Source organism: Gymnoscopelus braueri, assembly GCF_963280865.1.
Source record: "Gymnoscopelus braueri genome assembly, chromosome: 7".
NCBI lineage: Eukaryota > Metazoa > Chordata > Actinopteri > Myctophiformes > Myctophidae > Gymnoscopelus > Gymnoscopelus braueri.
In genome coordinates this window covers 8,659,247-8,679,430 of record NC_137608.1, presented here as the reverse complement: position 1 = coordinate 8,679,430, position 20,184 = coordinate 8,659,247, and the positions used below count along the sequence as shown (strand labels likewise).

Sequence of the window (20,184 nt, the reverse complement as noted above, 5' to 3'; positions counted from 1 at the left end):
TTAGTCCCCTCCAGCCAAACGTCTGGCGTGTCGCCTCATCATCGCCCCCAGGAGGACGGTCACGGCTACGCTGGCCGTCAGACACAGGGTGGTCAGCACCACGCACACAGTGTGCATCATGGGTTTAGAAGCCGTGGGGGCGGGCAGGGTGGGCAGCGTGAGGACAGGCCCGAGCGTCTGGGCGGGCACGGGGTCAACGTGGAGGCGGAAGGTCATCCGGGAGATGAGCGTTCCGTCTCGGCGGTCCTGCAGCGTGCAGCGGTACGTCCCCCACTGGTCCGCCTGCAGCTGGTTGAGCACCAAGCCGGACTCCTCGGTCACCAGCAGGGGTGTGAAGTCGCTGTCGGCGGGCGCGTGCGTTCCGTTGGCCCAGGAGTACCGGTACTCTTTCTTCCCCGACACCAGGCTGTGCCAAGGGAGGAAGCAGTCCAGCACGACATGATCGTCCTCCATCGCCCGCACAACCCGCTCCCCACAGTCCAGCTTCTTGGAGCAGTCTTTGTCCTCGTTTGGGCAGGTGTCGTCTTTACTGTTCACATCCTTCTTCATACAGTTCTTCAATTTTCTATGGAGCAAACCACACTTATTGGGGCATACTCCTCCTTCATCGCTGACAAACATGTTCAGTTGATCCTCTAGGATTGTTTTGCCTTCCCTTGCCATCACTGAGAGGAAACTACTTGCTGTTTCAGGCTGTGGTTCAAGGCCTTTAAGTGCATTTCGGAATCTAGAGGTGGCTCTGTGCAGGTTGGTTGGATCAATGACCCCTTCGCTTTTCTCACGGGCCAAATCTCTGTAGGTTGTATACGCTTTTTTTTTTATATCTTTCAGAGGTACTGTTAGGTGTGTATTTGCATTTATGTATTCGTCTATCTCTTCCCTGACCTTGCGGTCACACTGCAGGCAGGCAGAGGCCACATGGAGGCAGCACAGCAGGGCCAACAGGCTCCTCAGCCTTGGAACAGAAGGAATAACGTACACCATGGATGTCTTTTGGGGGGACAGAAAGCACTGAGCTCACTAATGACACTGTTACTCCATAGTCTGCATGTTATGCTCGCCAAAATAAGCGTCTTTTTGTCGTCTTCTTGTGCACCTTAAGACCCGAGGCCGATTCTACAAATGCCTTCTAATTCAGTAGTTCTCACACTTTCAAAAAGTCTAAAAATAGCAGATATACAAGATCGCAGCATGGCACAAAGTGGCGCGCTGTGAGCTTGTAGATCTGCTATTTCTGAATAGCCAACGCCATGATGACATCATGCATCGGCGTTATGACATCATCATCACAGTGATGACGTCATTACATAGAGCACTGGTTCTCAACGTCCGGTCCAGGGACCACCAGGTGGGTTCAAATATGGACCGGCCGCTACGGTGTACATAGGAAACTTTTTTTTCCTAAATCTTTGGGACTCCAATGTCTCAAACTTTTTCGTGTCAAGGACACCCAAAATTCATATGTATTTGGCCACAGACCCCCCTTCTGAAAAGGTTTTGTGCCAGGGACCCCCAGAAGAGAAGATTTGTTTAAAAATGTTCCAAACTTTTAAAAAATAGCAGATGTACAAGCTTGTAGATCTGTTGTTTTTTAATAGCCAACATATAAATAGATAAAGTGGTTAAAGTGACTGTGATGCTACATTAACTACTTTTGCTGGGGATCACCCTGGAACCCCAAGGACTCCTGGGGGTCCCCCGACCCGACTTTGAGAACCAATGCCCTAATGTACAATGGTGATTTGTGCCTGCCAGACTAAATCCTTTAACTGCCATTTAAATGATTATTTGAGCTTTTCAGCTCAAATAATGACCCTAGCTCTACTGATGTTTGCACTGGAGGGTGAATATACATCAGCCTCCTTTCCTCCTGTCAATACAAACATCATCCACACTTTTATGTCACAATCCTTTTAATGAGAGCATTTTAACACAACCATTTCATCCTGTTGGCAGCAGAAGGATGGCCAGGACACGAGCATTTCTATTCAAACCTCACTAAATTATAAGCACATAACAACGTTTTGTTGGCTCTAAAACGTCTCGCTCCTAAACTGGCTCCTCAGATACTCGCAAAGCAATTCATGAATGACTTAGAACATCCTTCACCATGGCGGTTACCATGGCGATTTTCAAGGTCATCATGGCTGCAGAACAGACAGGTGAGGACACGAGGAGGTGTGACACAGAGTAATGAGAAAAGACCTCCGAGTTTGCACAAGCTAAAGGAGGAACCACCACACCATACCACAGTGGTTCTCAACCTTTTTCAGGCCACGACCCCCCCCCCCCCCCACCCAAAATTATCATATTTGAACTGGGAACCCCCCGCCACCCTGACTAGAACTTGGAATTGCAGGAGTTGTGAGACATTACATTTAGTTTGACTCGGTTCCACAGATAAATATTGTGAAAATACAATAGCTGATCTACATGCTCAAATTTTCGCTTTCTCAGGTAATATTTTGTTTGTTTAAAAAGGTCTTAAAAGTCCTAATTGTCACTTTAGAAATGTGCAGATACCCTGTGTACACTTATACCATATATTGGTTTGTTGGTTTGGACCCTTCCAAAATCCCTTAGGGACCCCCCTCCACAGATTGAGAATCGCTGTCATACCACACCACACCCAGAGAGGAGAACATGTGCAACACCTGCATGTGTCACCATTGCAAAATTAGAATTGTGACAGTGGAATTAAACTAAACAGTGCAGTGCATACAAAATGCACAAAGGAATGTTTTCCTACTAGGAGAAACCTTGCATGTAGGGGGAATGGAGACCATGTGTAACAGAACATCATGAATAAGCTACCACCAGGGTCCAGATCAGTGAGAACAAGGGGTCACACAGAGGAGAACATATAGCTCTTATTCTCAAAGTCCTCATTTAGTCCAAAGGGCTACAGGGTGTGTCCGGAGTGAGTGTCCAGAACAATCCTCGTCGACAGAGACTGTGGTCAATGTCCCCTCCCCTTGGTGACAGAATCCACTATTTCAGTGTCCTGAAATGAAGAGACAGTGGGAACATAGTTTGTGAAGAGACATGCCGCAGTACAACTCTCGTTCTTCCATCACACCGATGCTGACCGATGTATTCATTTGTTTTTGTAAATTAAAAAGGTGATATTTTTTGGTTAAAACAAAATAAAGCTTTATGTTAAAAGGTTAAAGCACTATATTCTGATAGTAATCATTGCTATAGAGTGTATGTTCAGTAACAGGAGTCTCCCGGTCTCTCCAGCTCTTTGATAAACAGAAAATACATTTTCAGGTACTGTAGGTGACAGAATTTCAGACAATCAGGAGAGAGTACCCATTTATCAGCTTAATTTTGTGTAGTGTTCCAGTTCCAATTGTGTCTTTGTGTCATCACTTCCAATTTCACTTGTTTAATCTGTATCCTCCTGACTGGATAACCTGAAAATGCATTTTCTGTTTATTAAAGAGCTGGAGAGACATGGAGACTCCTGTTACTGAACAAACAGTTCACATTTTAACCAAATAAAATCACTTACCCTACCTAATGCCCTACAGCTCACAACAGCAACGTGAGCTTGTAGATTGTGCCAATTCTGTAAAGTGGTTAATTCTGTCAATTGGCTTCTAATACATATTTAACTAACAAAACGTTTAAACAAGAGCTTGTGACTAAATAGTAACAAAGAAAATAGGTTTCGGGTCAGATGAACCATCAAGGGCACATTTCAAAGGGCCTATTTCCAGTGTTGCCGGATTTTGCGAGAGAAATGAGCATCCAGGTCTACGAAAGCGAGCCCAAAGTAAGTTTATCATTTAAAACCAGGCTATTTCAAAATAGACAATCTACAAGCACACAACGTGTCTTATTAAATCTTGAATTATATTATATACTTTATTTTGCGGTTTTCAAATGGTCATGATTCACCAGGAGCCTGGATGGCTTAATTCCAGGCTTAAAATAATGTATATAGCCTACATTTTTTTGGAAATCTCTTTAGGAAAATAATAATGGGGTTTCTATCTGTGGCACCCCAAAATGGCCGCCATCGCTATGGCCTAGACCAGTGGTCTTCAACAGGGGGTCCGGGACCCCTAGGGGATCAGACCAAGTAAAAAAGAAAAAAAAGTTGAATCTGAAACACAATTGTATAAAATATAGAGGGGGTCCCTGCTTCATCTCTCTCTCTCAACTAGGGGGTCCTTGGCCTGAACAACGTTGAAGACCCCTGCCCTATAGGGTCAACTTTAAAAACACACACATTGAACGTACTTCTCATCATGAACTCTCTCTCAACCTTGCTCACCTGAACTTGGCTTGAAAACCAGAGCACCTGCAGAATGCACGTCTGTCTGTCGATGTAATCTGAAATGCTGCCGGTGAGGGAGCTCTGTAGAGGTGTTTGTGAGGACAGTGACTGGATGGAAAACACCTCACTGGCCACGTCGTCCGAGCCTGCAAACGCAACGAGGTCCTGGGGTGGGTGACAGGAGTTTTGGTAAATGTTTTGATTGATTGATTGAATACTTAAGTCAGAAATGTAAACAGCATGTGGTACAGTAAGACATTTATGGCCCTATTTTTGCCGTGCCTTACCCATTATCCCTAAACTTCTCTAAAAAATAACGTCCCTTAGAAGCTAAAAAGAAAGCATAAAAAAAGCCCTGGGGACTTGTTTCAATTGTGGGCCTAGTGTATGTATTGAATTCATCAACATAGCATATAATAATTAACACAATAATACATGTCATCAACAAATACAAACACTATATGTAAAAAAGAGATGGGGAAATTACATTTCCCTCCCCTTGTGGTCTCCTGATAGATGTTTTTTCAGGGCAATTTTGAAAGAAGCCAGCGTTACACATCCTTTAACACATTCACAGGTACTATGCATCCGCTTTATCCTGCTGCTGCCAGCGTTTTTTTTTTTACCACAAACAACAATAACAAACTGCACAACATACCTGGAATGGTTGTGAGCGAAGAAATTTCCTCTTTTTCGTACTCCCATCCGGGTATTTCAGCACGAAATAGACACCATTCTTATGCTCTGTAAGAGATTCCAACTTCCGTCTTCTCTCAGCTACAATCTGGAACAGCATAAGGGGTCAAATACCGTGGTTCTCAAAGTGGGGTCGGGGGACTGTTTGGGGTCCCCAAATTATTGTGGGGGGTCCCCAGATGATTAGCTTAATGTGCAACATTGTTTTCTCACTCAACAGTAAACAAACCAACATAAAGTATAAGTGTATACAGGGTATCTGCACATTTCTTAAATTTCAATTTAAGGACTTTTAAGACCTTTTTAATAATACCTCTAAAATTTAAGAAAAATAAACTAATAATAAGACCATTACTACGTCAAAAGTAACCAACAAAATATACTATAAAGAAATGTCAAACATTGGCCGAATTGTCAAATATTACAGGAAACAGGGAAAATTGTGAAAATAGCCGTTCGGCTAATTTTACAATATTTATCTGTGGAAAGGAGTGGAACTAAATGTAATGCCTCAACTCCTAGAATTCCAAGTGCTTGTGAGGGTGGGGGGGAGGGCGTCCCCAGTTCAAATATGATTATTTTGGGGGGTCACGGCCTGAAAAGTTTGGGAACCCTTGAAATATGACACAGATGTGAAAACAAAGTCTGGGTGGTCACTCACAACGCAATCGAAACAAACTTTCAGACTCACCGCTCTTCTCCTTTTCTCCTGTGCCAGCATTTGATTTCGCCTCATCTCCTATAATGATTTAGAAATGTCCATTATATTTAACACTGTAAAACATTATTAAATAAATAAAAATAATTTATCAGCATGTATGTCTGCCCCTCCTCTCCTTCCTACATCTGACAAACGCTGACAACCCCCACACTATACAGTATACTTCTCCTATGACGAATTGCTCGCATACGAGAAATTGTACAAGCTCACAACGCATTACTTTGCAACGCGTTGTGAGCTTGTAAATTGGCTATTTGCTTTATAATTTTTTTTACTTTTTGAAGCATTTGAATATTTCAGATAATTTTTTGACAATAATATTGTCATTGTCAATATATATAATGACCAAAATAAGGACGCCAGGTTCAAAGTGGATGAAAGCAAGTTATGATTTTGTGAAACATGTTTAAATGTTGGGACTACCTCCAAACCAACCTGGGAACCCATCTGCCAAAAAAGAGACAAATTCTTTGAATTTGTCGCAGAGCTCTGAATCTGTCTTGAGAGATTACCTCCAAACAGACCAGGCCTCACACCCTGTGGTCTTTGGCGCCCCCCTCAGTATAGAATTACGATTAAATGTGGAAAGTTTCATGTGGTTTCAAGGTTCTACACTTCTATATCAATCATGCATAGGCTGATAGATCATCTCTGTCGGGTGGAATCCTCACATGTCCAAAACTGTTACTTTTCAGGATTCAAATAAAAAAAATTGTAAAAGCAGCAGATGAACAAGCTCAAAACGCGCGTCGTTTCGAGCTTGTAGATCTCCTACTTTTGATGCTTTTGTGCTACGCTGTAGTATGATCAGATTGGCCGATTTAGAAGGGTTAAGAGAGTTCCATCAATCTTCTTTCAATCCCCCCCATGTGGGGTATTTGGGGGTGATTATTACCTTGACAGACAGGCTGATCACAGTGTCTTTGGCTGCTGGCAGCACGGCGGTGTGTTTCTGGATGTGTGATGATGATGATATTTTCCCAGACCCTCCTGTATCTGGTGGCGGAAAGTAACTAAGAACCAGTGTTCGACTTGTTACTAGAAAAGTTAAAGAAAAGAGGGGGAAAAAAGAATACATTACTCGTTAATCGTTACTCTTTTCAAAAGTAATATTATAACTTTACTTATTACTCCCGAATACAAGAGTGCTCGCCCCAAAACACGCTCGCCCTGGGTCAAATCCAGCGACCTCGGAACAGTTGCCACCAGGTATTCCTAAACGTAACCTCAGTAAAACTATGCCTAAACCTAACCTTATTCCTAAACCTAACCTCAGTTAAACTATGCCTGAACCTAGCCTTATTCCTAAACGTAACTTCAGTTAAACTATGCCTGAACCTAGCCTTATTCCTAAACGTAACCTCAGTAGAACTATGCCTAAACCTAACCTTATTCCTAAACCTAACCTCAGTTAAACTATGCCTGAACCTAGCCTTATTCATAAACGTAACTTCAGTAAAACTATTCCTAAACCTAACCTTATTCCTAAACGTAACCTCAATAAAACTATGGCTGAACCTGACCTTATTTCTAACCTTAACCTCAGTAAAATTAATAAAAGAACCACTGGGGGCGAGTGTGTGTGTGTGTGTGTGTGTGTGTGTGTGTGAATGAATGAATGAATGAATGAATGAATGAATGAATGAATGAATTTTTATTTTCGTGTCTTGTCAAAAAGACCCATCCCTTACGGGATTATTAGACACCAAAACATAAATAAACAATATCAAGTTCTCTTCATAGAACACTGCACAAAGGAAAACGTTTGGCAAACACCCAAAACAAAACAAAAATAAAATAAAATAAATTACACTTCACAGGTATGTTCTTTTTGCCCGTCTGTCCCAGGCCCCTTCCAGATACTCCGCAAGTGCAAATATCCTGTGCTCAAAAATCCATATAAGTCTCTGTGCGTCATCCAACCAAATTAAATCCGGGTTTCTACACCTCTTAAATAATTTTTGACGCAGGTCATGATACAAAGGGCAATAAAAAACAAAATGGAACTCACTCTCAATATCCGCAATATCACAATAAACACAAACCCTCTCCTCTTCCACTACTCCTCTATACCTACCAGTCTCAAGGTGCAGGGGCAGGATCCCAGAACGGAGTTGGGCACAAAGAGATCTTTGTCTTTTGGACAATGGAGCACTAACATATTTTTCTTTAACATAACAGCTTTTTAACATAACAAATGTTCTAAGTTTTGGTTTATACAATATATCCTGTGACCATTTGCTCTGATACAAACCATAAAGTTTCTCCTTCACCACAGAGATGTTTGCAATGCTGTTATTTTGAAAATGGTTAAGCAACCCAGCCCTCAGAAGTATATCCTCTACTGTACTTGCCCATGCACCTTTTATCGAGACATCCCAATTAAAGATTTTCTTGGCAACTCTATTCTCTGGCATTTTGATTAGTCTATTCCATAAAGCTACCATGCTGCCATTCCATCTGATTTCACATGCCTCCCATCCCATGTCTCCTGTTATTGCCAATACAGGTGCAAATTTATGTACTCCAAGAAAATACCGTATAGCCCTATTCTGGACCATTTGTCCTTTCATATTTGTGTTTAACCCCCATATCCCAGCCATATAGTCCATGACAGGGCAGACACAAGTGTGAAATAATTTGGAGTAGGCAGCATATCCCAGATCACCCAGCTGTTTAGTTTTTGCTATAATACCACCCAAAGCTCTGCTTGCAGATCCGGCCAAGACTGATGTACCATATTCAAAATGTAAATGTTCATCCAAGTTAAGACCTAAGTATTTGTAATTCTCAACATACTGTAGTTTTTGTTCCCCTAAATAAAACTGGAAATCACTCCTCTTTACTCTAGCTTGTCTAAAATGCATGATCTGGGTCTTACTATGATTAACTGTCAGTTTCCACTTTTTACACCAATTATCTGTACACATCAACATTTTCTGTAAATCATTTTCATTTTCTGCTACCATAATTATGTCATCAGCATACATCAAAATATCTAGTTTGGTACTGCCATCATACTGTAAACCCAATCCTAGTTGTTTGACTTCCTTGGCCAGATTGTTGATGAATATAGCAAAAAGTGTAGGGGAGAGACAATCCCCTTGCTTGACACCAGATGGCGTTGGGAACCACCCTGAACAGTAATCATTTACTCTAACACATGCCTGGGGGGCTTTATACAAAGATTGTATGGCCCAGTAAAACTTTCCGTGTATACCCTCTTCCAGAAGACGATAAGCTAGTAGATCTCGGTTGACAAAGTCAAAAGCCTTTTGGAAGTCGATATAACAGGCAAAGGATGACTTGTTTTGCATGATTCTATTGTTAACTACTGTTGTAATGGAAAATACATGGTCGATACAGGCTCTAGTCTTTCTAAAACCATTCTGTTCTTCTACTAAAAGGTTATTTTCTTCTAGGTAGTTCATAAGCCTGGAATTAAGAATCGAAGTATACACTTTATATACTGTGCTCAAAAGACTAATGCCTCGATAGTTTAGGGGTATTCTAGGGTCATTTTTAGCGGATTTTGGTATTGGACTTACAATAGATTTATACCAAACTGAAGGAATAGTCCCAGTTTCAAAACAAAAATCAAATAAAACATAGAGTGCCTCTGTGAACCAGGTACTTTTGAGTATTTCATTTGTTATTTCGTCAAAACCTGAGGCTTTGCCCACCTTCAGAGCAGCAATAGCTATTTTCACCTCCTCAGTATTAATAACATTGTTTAGAACATTTCCATGATTAAGAGTGGGGTGAGGTGATTGATTTTCTAGCTGGGATTTAAGTAAACAAATGTTATCAGCAAATGCTGCATCAAAATAGTCTCCCTCTTGGTTCCCTGAAAACAAATCCCTAAAGCACCTTTCCCATTCATTTAAAACCATTGGAATGTCAGTTACTAATTGACCTTCATCACCATACACCTCTAATGGTATTTTCTTCTGCCTTTTTGGACCAAGTTTATTTATCTGATCCCAGAAACGTTGTGGATTGGCTGCGTGTGTTTCTTCCAAATGTAAAATATATCCTTTATTATACTGCCTTTTAAAATAACGTACCCTTTTATCAAACATATTTTGACTTAACTTGAAATTAACTCTATAATGTTCTCTCTGAATCTTATCAATCTTATCTCCTTTATATTTCAAGTAAATATGTTCTGCTTTACGCATTGCCTTCCACAAACCATTTAACTCTTCATTCCAAAACGGTTTATTTGGCCTATGAATTTTATTTTGAAAGTTAGACCTGCCCTCCTGCCTTTGGCTATTCCCCAACTCCCCATACAAAAGTTCACAGATTCCACTATACCAGTTATCAAGTTCATGCTGTGTTTTTTGCATTGTCCGCATCTTATTGACCTGTTCTTTTAGACATTTTTCCATTTTTGATGAACAAAATGAATTTGGTACACATCTGCACATTTTACGTTTAAATGTATTACTCACTTCTTTATTTGGAACATGGTTAATTTCATCAATACTACCAACTTGTGGCCGTATGAAAAATTTTAAAAATAATAGTGAGTGGTCTGGAGCACGACACCGATCACCAATTAAATCAAAACATTGGCAGTCTGAGATAAGTGTAGTTGAGGACAGCACCTTAAAATCTAAGCAAGTCCCCAGACAGTCAAATGGTACAGCTATATAATCAACTACAGCCCTTCCTTTCGTTGAAATGGACGTGAAATTATCTTCAAGGGGGTTTATACGGCCGTTTAGTACGCACATTTTAGAGTCAAGTAGAAATTCTAAAAAGGCTTCGCCGTGTCGGTTCACACAGTCGTCAATAGAGTGACGCAAGGGGATGTTATCCACTTCATTTAAATAGTCTGGTTGTCCACCGATTCGGCTATTGACATCTCCACAGACATACATAGCATCAAGGTGTGAAAATAAATACATCTGGCTTAATAAATGAGCAAAAAAGTATGACGCGTCTCTTCCCCAATGAGACATTTCTGGTGGTAAATAACAAGAAAACACAACGAAACTATAATCTGAGGGTCTGTGCGTAAAGCGGATCCCTATAATCCCATCCACTGTTTTATCAACAATTTCAATTTCAAATATACTAAAAAGATATGATTTGACCAATATCCCCACACCTCCTGATCCTCTTGGTGCTTTGACGTGTGTCTTTCTATTATGTCCATACCAAACATACCCATCTAAACAAATAGTTTGCTCTCCAGATAAATGGGTTTCATTTAAAGAAATTAAATCGGGTGATAAAGATGTTAATACAGTGGATCGTAACCTACTGTTCAGATCAGTCCAGGCGTTAATGTTCCAGTGAACCAGTGTTAATGTGTCCGGTAAGGGATGGATAGATCATCATGTACGTTCCGGACTAGGCTGACCCGTCTCAACAAACCCCGAACCCCGCGGCCGTTTCTCTCTTCTCCGTAGACGTCCATTTCCAGACACAAAGTAATCTGTCCCTCCCGGGAGCTCCTGGAGAAGCGTCTTGAAGTTGATTTCCATCAACCTGTCAGTATGAGATTTTGCCGATCGTATATACACCTTAGCGAATTCCTCCTGCTCCCGTAGTTGCTGCTTTTTTCGTAGTATAGCGACCTTCTCGTCCACGGAGCTGAACTCGGCTTTCACCAGCCCCGGTCCTCTCCCACGGCCCCGCATTCTCTCCACCGCAACAGGTACGGCCTCGCTGTCGAGGCCCTTTACGAGCCGTAGCACCTTCAGCTGGAGATCTTCATTCTCGTCCTCTGGGAGACCCGAGATGACAAGCGATACGTCTGGATCAAACCGTGGCTTTGATGCGATGGCGGGCCCTTCTATATTTCTTTCCAGGGTGTCAATTCTTGCCTCCAAACGCCCGATCTCCAGATCCATATGCGTGCGTATCTCTTTGCCTTGTTTGGCTAGCTCGGCCAGAACCTGGGCCTGGTTTTTCTGGATAGTTGACTCCAGCTGATCCACTTTGCTGTTAAGCTCTTTTCTGATGTTCACATTCATCTCATCAATTTTTTGAGAAAGCTTTCTGAGCTCTTGTGCAACATTGTCTTTATTGTCTTTATTGGACATGCCTGCGGTTGTTGTATCCACGTTCTTAACACCACTTCTTAACGATCTGGCGGCGTCCATAAACCGAGTGCCTCACGGCACTGATGTTATAGTATTGTAAATGAGTTAAATCAAAAATTTAAATCAAAGTTTTGACTTTTACCAAACTTTTCGAACAAACAATTGGGAGCGCTCTAGCGTGCAGCCTCCTCCTCCTCTGTGTGTGTGTGTGTGTGTGTGTGTGTGTGTGTGTGTGTGTGTGTGTGTGTGTGTGTGTGTGTGTGTGTGTGTGTGTGTGTGTGTGTGTGTGTGTGTGTGTGTGTGTGTGTAAATGACTGGAAACATGGGAATGGGAGGGAAGGAATACACTTTGATGGAAGTTGAGCTGAAGAAAGTATTTAAGGAGACTAACTAAATGATGTCTCTTCAGCTGCCAACATCTGGACAGCTAAACATATAAGATTTCTATATTAACGATCGGAAACTATATCTATATTATACTTTCTAAACAAAGGTATATTAAAACCGGGAAAGCGTCTGTGTCATTTCAGATTTTTGCGTTGGCTATTAAAAGAATTGCAGATGTACAAGCTCACAGTGCGTCACTTCGCGCCGCAAGCTTCTGATATTTTTTAAGAAGAAAAAAATTTAATCTTGAAAGTGTGAGAACTACTGATTTAGAAGGCATTTGTAGTATCGGCTTCAGGTCTTTGGCAAAAAAAAACGAGCTTCTTGATTTTTCAATTCATTAACAATTGCTAAGAAAATAATGGATAGTTGCTTATACAGCTCTACTCACGGTTGAGGCCTTGTTGAGGCTGGTTGATGGGTTCACTGGTAACTGTTGACTCACTGAGGGGTTCACCGGTAACTGCTGACTCACTGAGGGGTTCACCGGTAACTGCTGACTCACTGAGGGGTTCAATAGTAACTGCTGCCTCTGATGCAGCGTGGCTTTGTTGTTGAGCTGGGTTCTGTTCTTCTGAAGGCTCACCAAACGTCCATTTGTACACCTGGGTTTGGGGTGCAACAGTTAATCCATTTAAAAGGTAGATATTTTTGGGTTAAAACAAAATGTTTTTTGTTAAAAAAGGTTTGAGCACTATAACGTGATAGTAATCATTGCATATTCAGCTTTTGTTCAGTAACATGAGTCTCCCCGTCTCTCCAGCTCTTTGATAAACTGAAAATTCAGGTGGGTTAGACATGTTCAGCCAATCAAAAGAGTACCAATTTATCAGCTTATTTTTTTTAAGTGTTCCAGTTTCCAATTTTGTCTGCTCATCACTTCCAATTTCCCTTGTTTAATCTGTATCCTGTCTGAGTTTTGTATCTTGACTGGATACACTCTAGAGTCTATAGCAACAATGGGTACCCTACCTTTAATCGATTATAAAAAAATAATCTACAAACTCACAACACAACGCATTGCGACACGTTGTGAGCTTGTGGATCGGCTATTTTTGTGACACTGCTGCACAACTTAGTATTACACATCATATTAATCACTTAAAAAATAAAGCAAATTTTCATTTTTAAAAGTTCTCTTTGGTTATTTGATTAATCAAAGAAATAAATCGATAGAATAATGGCTACGAAGACAATGGATATTTGCAGCTTCAATGGTGTAAAGTCACTAAGTACATTTACTCAAGTACTGTACTTTTACCCTACTACATCTCAGAGGCAAATATTGTACTTTTACTCCACTAATATTATTTGGTTTAGTTACTAGTTACTTTGTAGATTTTTATTATTTAAAAACATACATTACCCGCTTGAAAATAGCCGATCTACAAGCTCACAACCCGTAGCGATGCGACGGGTTGTGAGCTTGTAGAACTGATATTTTCAAAAGATCTTTTATACATTTTATACATTTGAAAACGTGTGAAACGGGACAGTCTGCATAATGAGTAGTACTTTTGGTACTTTAAGTACATTTTGATGCAAATACTTTTGCACCTTTACTTTTATTTATTTTGAATTATGGACTTTTACTTGTAACAGAGTGTTTCTACATTTTAGTATTGATACTTTTACTTAAGTAAAACATGCAAGTTATTTTTCCACCACTGCTACTAACCTGGTTCAACTGGTGGTCCAGTCTGTCCCTGTCGTACTCCTGGACCCTCTCCGCGTGCAACCTTTCTTCAAAGCTCTTCAGGCTCGTTTTGATGTACCTGTTGATCATGGTGAAATCGTCTCCGAGCTTTCGCATCATCAGAGCTTCCTGGTTCACGATGTCTCTTCTGACGTCCTCTTTTTGGCACGACAGATCCTCGACGATCAGGTGCATCAGGTCCAGCGAGCACTTATCTAGTGTGTCGCACCTAGAGATAGAACGGTAATAGTTATCTTTTATCATGATAAAACAAAAATCGCATTAATCGCATCACAGAGATTTACATTTATCGTGAAATTGTCCTGTCATACTCTAGGATGAATTAGCTTTTGTTGAGCTGCAAATTTAGTAACAACCTCTATGCTTCATCAAAACGGACCTTTCAAGAGTGCATTTGGTATGCTCTTATTTCACTCTACACAAATTTGCCAAAAATAGCCAATCTACATGCTCACAACGCATTGCAGAGCTTGTAGATCTGCTATTTAATGGTGAACGTTCCATTAACAAAAGTGGTATTTTGAGTTTTAAACATATTTTGGTTATCGCGATAATATCGTTAATCGCAATTACTGTTTGCCACAATAATCGTGACATGTAAGTTTTCGTATCGTCCCATCAGTAGTCGCACCATTTCTTGTTGAAGTCTTTGTTGTACGAGCCGATGGTCGGCGCCATCTGGACGCGCAGCTCCAGGGGGATGACTCTGTTACGGACGTATTCGCCCAGGATGTTGGCGTGGAGCTTCAGTCGTATCTGTGTCTGTTGGAGCTGAGTCAGCTTCATCTTCATCTCCTCTTCAAAATATAAAAAAACATGACAGCGTAAAACGTCAAGCGCAACGAGTTTGTGAAAATGATAACAAAACAATAAATACATTTATGTGGTTTAATGTTTACAGTCGCTGTCGGGCAGAAACCAGCCATCTCCATTTTTTAAGAAATCAGTGCAATTGAACACCCTTTACATCTGTGTGTGGGTTTTACAAATATTAAACAAATGAAAAGTATTTAAAAAGCGCTTCTGACTAAACCTCCTAACTCCATTGGATCCTCAAACTGTCGGTCAAACCACCTAACTCCAACTTGTGGGGTGGTTTTTCCATCATTGATTAGAATGACGTGAAGTCTCCACATTCATGGTCAAAAACCTCCCAACTCCACTTGAGCTGTATTTGGGTATAAAGTGATGATAATATAAGGACTCATTCAAGTATCTGACAATGTATAAAGTCACCATACCGACTTTGATGAGGCAGTGTTGTGTTGTTCTAAAAACATTTCCTGAAAAGTTAATATATTGGAAAGAGCTGGTTTCTGCCCGACAGCAGATATATATTTATGTTTGTGAGTGTGTGTGTACTCTATACGCGCGTGCGCACGCACAGTATATATACATAATAATACAACATATTAATCACATACCCTTTGTTCTTCCTTTGTTCAGATTTCGTCCAGAGGTCTCTGTGGCTGAAGAGGAGAAGTTCTTTATTACATATTAAACACTGTTAGTGGACTTTGGTTACTGTTTTTTGATTGAATTGATTGAATATTTTATTAGGCAAAAAATGTAAAACAGCACAGTTACATTTAAAATACTTTGTCTAACAGGTCCGTTCATAAAAGTCCTTGCGGACTTGTTTCCAATGAGGGCCTTGGTATTCAATTCATAGGCATATATAGTGGCACCACAGTTCAAATATCATTACAAAATAAACAGCAAAAAAATAACACTATGTACAACAACAACAACAAAAAAAAGAGGGGAAAAAAAATATGTACAAGAACAGGGGGGGGGGGGGGGGTCTGCTGTCTAACGGGAAAATGGTACTACCTCCTCCTTTGGCCTCCTGAAAGGTGATTTTTTTAAGGCTCTTTTAAATGAGCCCAGCGAACTGCATTTTTTGAGGGATGGGGTTAGACTATTCCAATCCTGGGTGGCAGTGCTGTAGAAGGAGAATTTGCCCATGTTTGTTTTATGGGTGGGTGGTACCAAATTGTTGTTAACGCTCCCTCTGGTATTGTGACTGTGGGTGTCGCTAACCTTTTGGAGGTATTTATTCAGATATGCGGGAATAGGGGGCATATCGGGCAAATTTGCATTTACAATTTTGAAGGCCAGTCCCATTTTTTGTTGTTTAACCCTGTCTTCCACCCTGAGCCAGCCTAGGCTGGCAAAATGGGTGGGAGAAAGGTGGGTCATGGGCCCCAATCAACTGTCAATGTTAGTTAGTTAAAGCATTGCTTTCTAATTGGTTCCTTTGATTGTTGCACATCGTTGCTGTCAGGCAGAAACCTCTTATCTCCATATTCAAATTTTCATTTTGAGTTTTTTCGTAAATTAATGCCCTGCTTGATCATACTACAGCGTCACATAAGAGCTTGTGACTAAATAATAACTAACAAATAAAAAAATAAATAGCAGATCTGCTACTTTTGATACTTCTGTGTGAAGCTGTAGTATGATCATGTAGGCTGTAGGTTACAGTTAGAATATGGAGATAAGAGGTTTCTGCCCAACAGCAACGATATGTATGTGTATTATGCAGTAAACAATACATTTTCTTCAAGGCAACGTCTTAGTTGTTTATACTCACTATAGTTGTGGTCCAGACAGGCATCTGGAGATGCTGGAGGGTTTATTCTTCTAGGGACAGAAGGCTTCACCCAAATAATCCTGGGTGCTGTTGTCTGTTATGCAGAAAAGACAATTAACGCTAACATTAATTGTGTATCTCATATACACACATATATATATATATATATAACGCTAACATTAATTGTGTATCTCATATACACACATATGTATATATATATGTTACAGGGTGAATGGAGAACCAGGTAGATTGAAGAAGGCGTGTTCGTTTTTACCACCCACCCAGCAATTCTGTAGAAGCAACACTAGAGGGAGCCACAAGCCAGGCTTGTGCACAAACATATATGGCTGCGACCACACACACAGTCACACACACACACACACACACAAGCGCACACACACGCGCACGCGCTCATGCTTTTTTTGGTTTATTGAAAGCAGGACTGTTAAGATACTTTTATTGTGTTCTGGCTTTTGTTTTACTTTCTCCCTGACACACACACACACACACACACACAGTGATCCATGAAAAGAACTATTCTGTCCCTATCGGTTTACAACTCAAACGGCGCTGAGTCGACTAGTAGAGCATCGGCCGGTCAGCGCGGGCACTCGCGCCTGGAGGCGCGAGGGCGCGTTTCCTCGGCCTCAAGCTCCACTAAGTCGGCGCGCCTCCGTCGTGGACAAGCGTGTGCGTGTGAACGCGTGTTCAGCGTTCCCCTAGCGTAGCTTCCTGGTTGCTATGTGGGGGGGAACAACAAAAGACAGGTCCGCGTCGGCACATCAAAGCCCCGCCTCTCCGCGTTCTCCTTCTCCTCCTCCTCGGAGGAGAAGGAGGACGGTTTATTTCGCTAGGAGGAGCTCCTCCTCGCGAAATAAACCGTCCTTCTCCTCGGAGGAGAAGGACGACGGTTTATTTCGCGAGGCTCACGTAATAAACCCCCGCCTCGCAGCGCCGCGTCCTCCATCTCCTCCTCCTCCTCGCGAGCCTCGCTAATAAACCCTATCTCGAAAAGCCCCGCCTCGCCCCGAAGCCCCGTGCCTAAAAACGAGCGCTCTGTCTTCAATCTACCTGCTTCTCCATTCACCCTGTGACATAGATATATAACGCTAACATTAATTGTGTATCTCATATACACACACATATATATTATATATATATATATATATATATATATATATACACACATATACATACATACATATACACACACACACAGCATCAATAGTAGCAGATCTTCAAGCTCGAAACGCGGTGCGAAACGCGGTGCGAAGCGACGCGTTTTGAGCTTGTAGATCTGCTACTTTTGCCATTTTTGATTTTGACTCGTGAAAAGTAACAGTTTTAGACATATGATGTTTCCACCCGACAGAGACGATATCTAAAATCTTGGACCTCTTTTATCTCATGTTAATGTAACATTGCCCAACTGAAGACATTCGTTTCAGTAGATCGACTATTACCGCAATTGTTTTCTCTCCAAAAGATGAATTCATACCGATGAATGGAAATGACGATTATGCAAAGTAATTGCGATTAACCCCTCTTAATTAATTATGCAAATAATCGTGACAGGACTATAATAATAATACCTACCGTGCATGCCCGGGGTGTCGTTCTAGTCTTGTCCTCCTTCTTGGGTAGATTAGGCACGTTGAGACCATGGCTCTGGTAGTAGTTGAAAATAGTGGGGACGGCTTTTGGAAGGAGCCGCTTCTTGCCGTAGTTGTGGTTGAAACAGTCTTCTTCGAAGTGCTGGTCGCACAGCCTGGAGTTGGCCGTTGGCCTCCAGTCCTTACGCCGGATATTAGTGACCCAGCGTTGCAGTCTTTCCTCGTCACGAAATGGGAACCTGTGAAGATTAGATGAAGTGGTTACAATTCTCAATGTAGGCATTGTGATCCAGAGCGATTTACAGTAAGCAGGTAAATACGAGGTCAGGTAATGCATATTACCTGACCTAAACCAAGAACCAAGAACCTATCATCAATTAGGGCTGTCACGGTTACAAATTTTTGTTGACGATTAATTGTCGTTCAAATGATTGCGATTAACAATTTAATTGAGCGTTTGGCATTGAACATTGGAACAAAGGAATACACATTTTATTTCTGTTTGCCTTTTAGGGCAGATATGACAAATAATTAAGAATACAAAGAAATTATTGATATTATATTTTTACATTATATTTAATAATTGTATACTTGTAAAAAATTGCAGAAATAGCAGATCTACAAGCTTCCGATTATCTCAAATAATTGCGATTAGACGTTTATGTTATAATTGTGACAGGCCTAACTCATCATCAGTCTTAACAGTATAATATAAAAAATATATAAAAAATGAATTGAAATGAATACATTGAAGTTTGTGAGTGATTTGAAATTTCAAAATAGCCAATCTACAATCTCATCTTGCATCTTGTAGAGCTTGTAGATCTGCTATTTTCAAAATAATTTTATAGATTTGAAAACTTGTGAAATGGGACATTCACTCTGCATAATGAGTACTTTTACTTTTGGTCCTTTAAGTACATTTTGATACAAATACTTTAAGTAAATTTTTAATTCCGGAGTAGTTACTATACTTGTAACAGAGTATTTCTACATTGCAGTGTTGATACGTGTACTCAAGTAAAAGAATGCGAGTACTTTTTCCACCACTTCCAAGTTGTAATAACATGCCAATATAACAACACAACAGAGCCTGTATGAGGTCCCTCTGTCTCTGGTCCCGGCAGAGGTAGAGCTTGTCCAAATGCAGTGAAGATCGCCCTTTTCGCAACATCGTATCCAAAAAGTAAAGGTAGTCCCAGACACCTAAAGATGTTTGACATCTCGCCGGAAAGTAAAATGTAACCGACGGGGTTGAAAAAAACGTTTAAATGGCTTATTTAGTCAGCCTCCGTCAATCTTTCCCCATTGTTTTGAACCCGAATCGGGAGCAGTACTGGCACCTGCCGCCGGGGGTCCTTCCGGGTTGAATGGGTAAACATGTTTTTTTCAACCCCGTCTGTAAAATGTAACTTTCCGGCGAAATGTCAAACATCTGTAGGTGTCTGGGACTACCTTTACTTTTCGGATAAGATGTTGCCAAAAGGGTGATCTTCACTGCGTTTGGACACACTCTACCTCTGCCGGGAGCCCATACAGCGGGACCTCATCTGGGAGCTATGGTGGAGAGTAGAGGTTCCAAACGGGTCTCTATAACATTACCTGTATAAAGAGACCTTGTTGTTTGTTGAGACCCTCTTGTCTGATGATCTGCTGGAACATCTGATAGCGACACAACTCGGCATGATTAGGACGGCTTGGCTCCCGCGCTCGATACTGTGTGCACGCGCACGCACACTGTCGGGCTCGGTCACGCACGGCACATGACATCTTCTCTGAGGTTGTGTTTATTTTATTTTTATTTTTTTGGTGGTGCATACCGCCACCTACTGTACCGGAGTGTGTATGCCCCCCCCCATACAGATTCCAAACCCGAAAATCTCGGCCACTCGCTCACTCCCACTCGGTCACTCCGACTCCAAACCGGATGTGCTAAATTCCAATTACTCAGTTGCTTCTTGGAGGAGGCGAGTGGAGTCGAGTGGAGGAGCCGAGGCGGCTCTCTACTTCCGCATTTAGCGAGTGTACATCAAGTGTACGCTCGACCACTCTCCACAGCTCCTCCGCGGCAGACTTCCGCATCACGTGTAGACGTTTTTTTTGTTTT

At 41.4% G+C, this 20,184-nt stretch overlaps 2 protein-coding genes across 3 annotated transcripts; both read right to left on the bottom strand.

Annotated features, from left to right (window-relative positions):
- Positions 1-984, bottom strand: izumo1 (izumo sperm-oocyte fusion 1; the record flags this gene model as incomplete). The annotated part of the gene is made up of 1 exon (XM_080433444.1): positions 1-984. One exon carries the CDS (start codon positions 982-984, stop codon positions 1-3), a length of 984 nt encoding a protein of 327 aa, XP_080289570.1.
- A 1,377-nt stretch (positions 985-2,361) lies between these two features.
- LOC308088069 (uncharacterized protein) lies at positions 2,362-19,796 on the bottom strand. Of its 2 annotated transcripts, none has more exons than XM_080432419.1 (12): positions 19,680-19,796; positions 18,061-18,316; positions 16,465-16,558; positions 15,293-15,337; positions 14,500-14,665; positions 13,830-14,076; positions 12,543-12,756; positions 6,601-6,743; positions 5,676-5,723; positions 4,947-5,072; positions 4,286-4,453; positions 2,362-3,004 (listed from the first exon to the last, which is right to left on the bottom strand). In XM_080432419.1, the coding sequence occupies exons 1-12, from the start codon at positions 19,760-19,762 to the stop codon at positions 2,960-2,962; spliced, it is 1,635 nt and encodes a 544-aa protein (XP_080288545.1). In that variant the 5' UTR covers positions 19,763-19,796; the 3' UTR covers positions 2,362-2,959. The 2 variants fall into 2 exon arrangements, with proteins under 2 accessions (XP_080288545.1, XP_080288546.1); XM_080432420.1 differs by having other exon boundaries at positions 15,293-15,331.
- Positions 19,797-20,184: the final 388 nt, after the last annotated feature.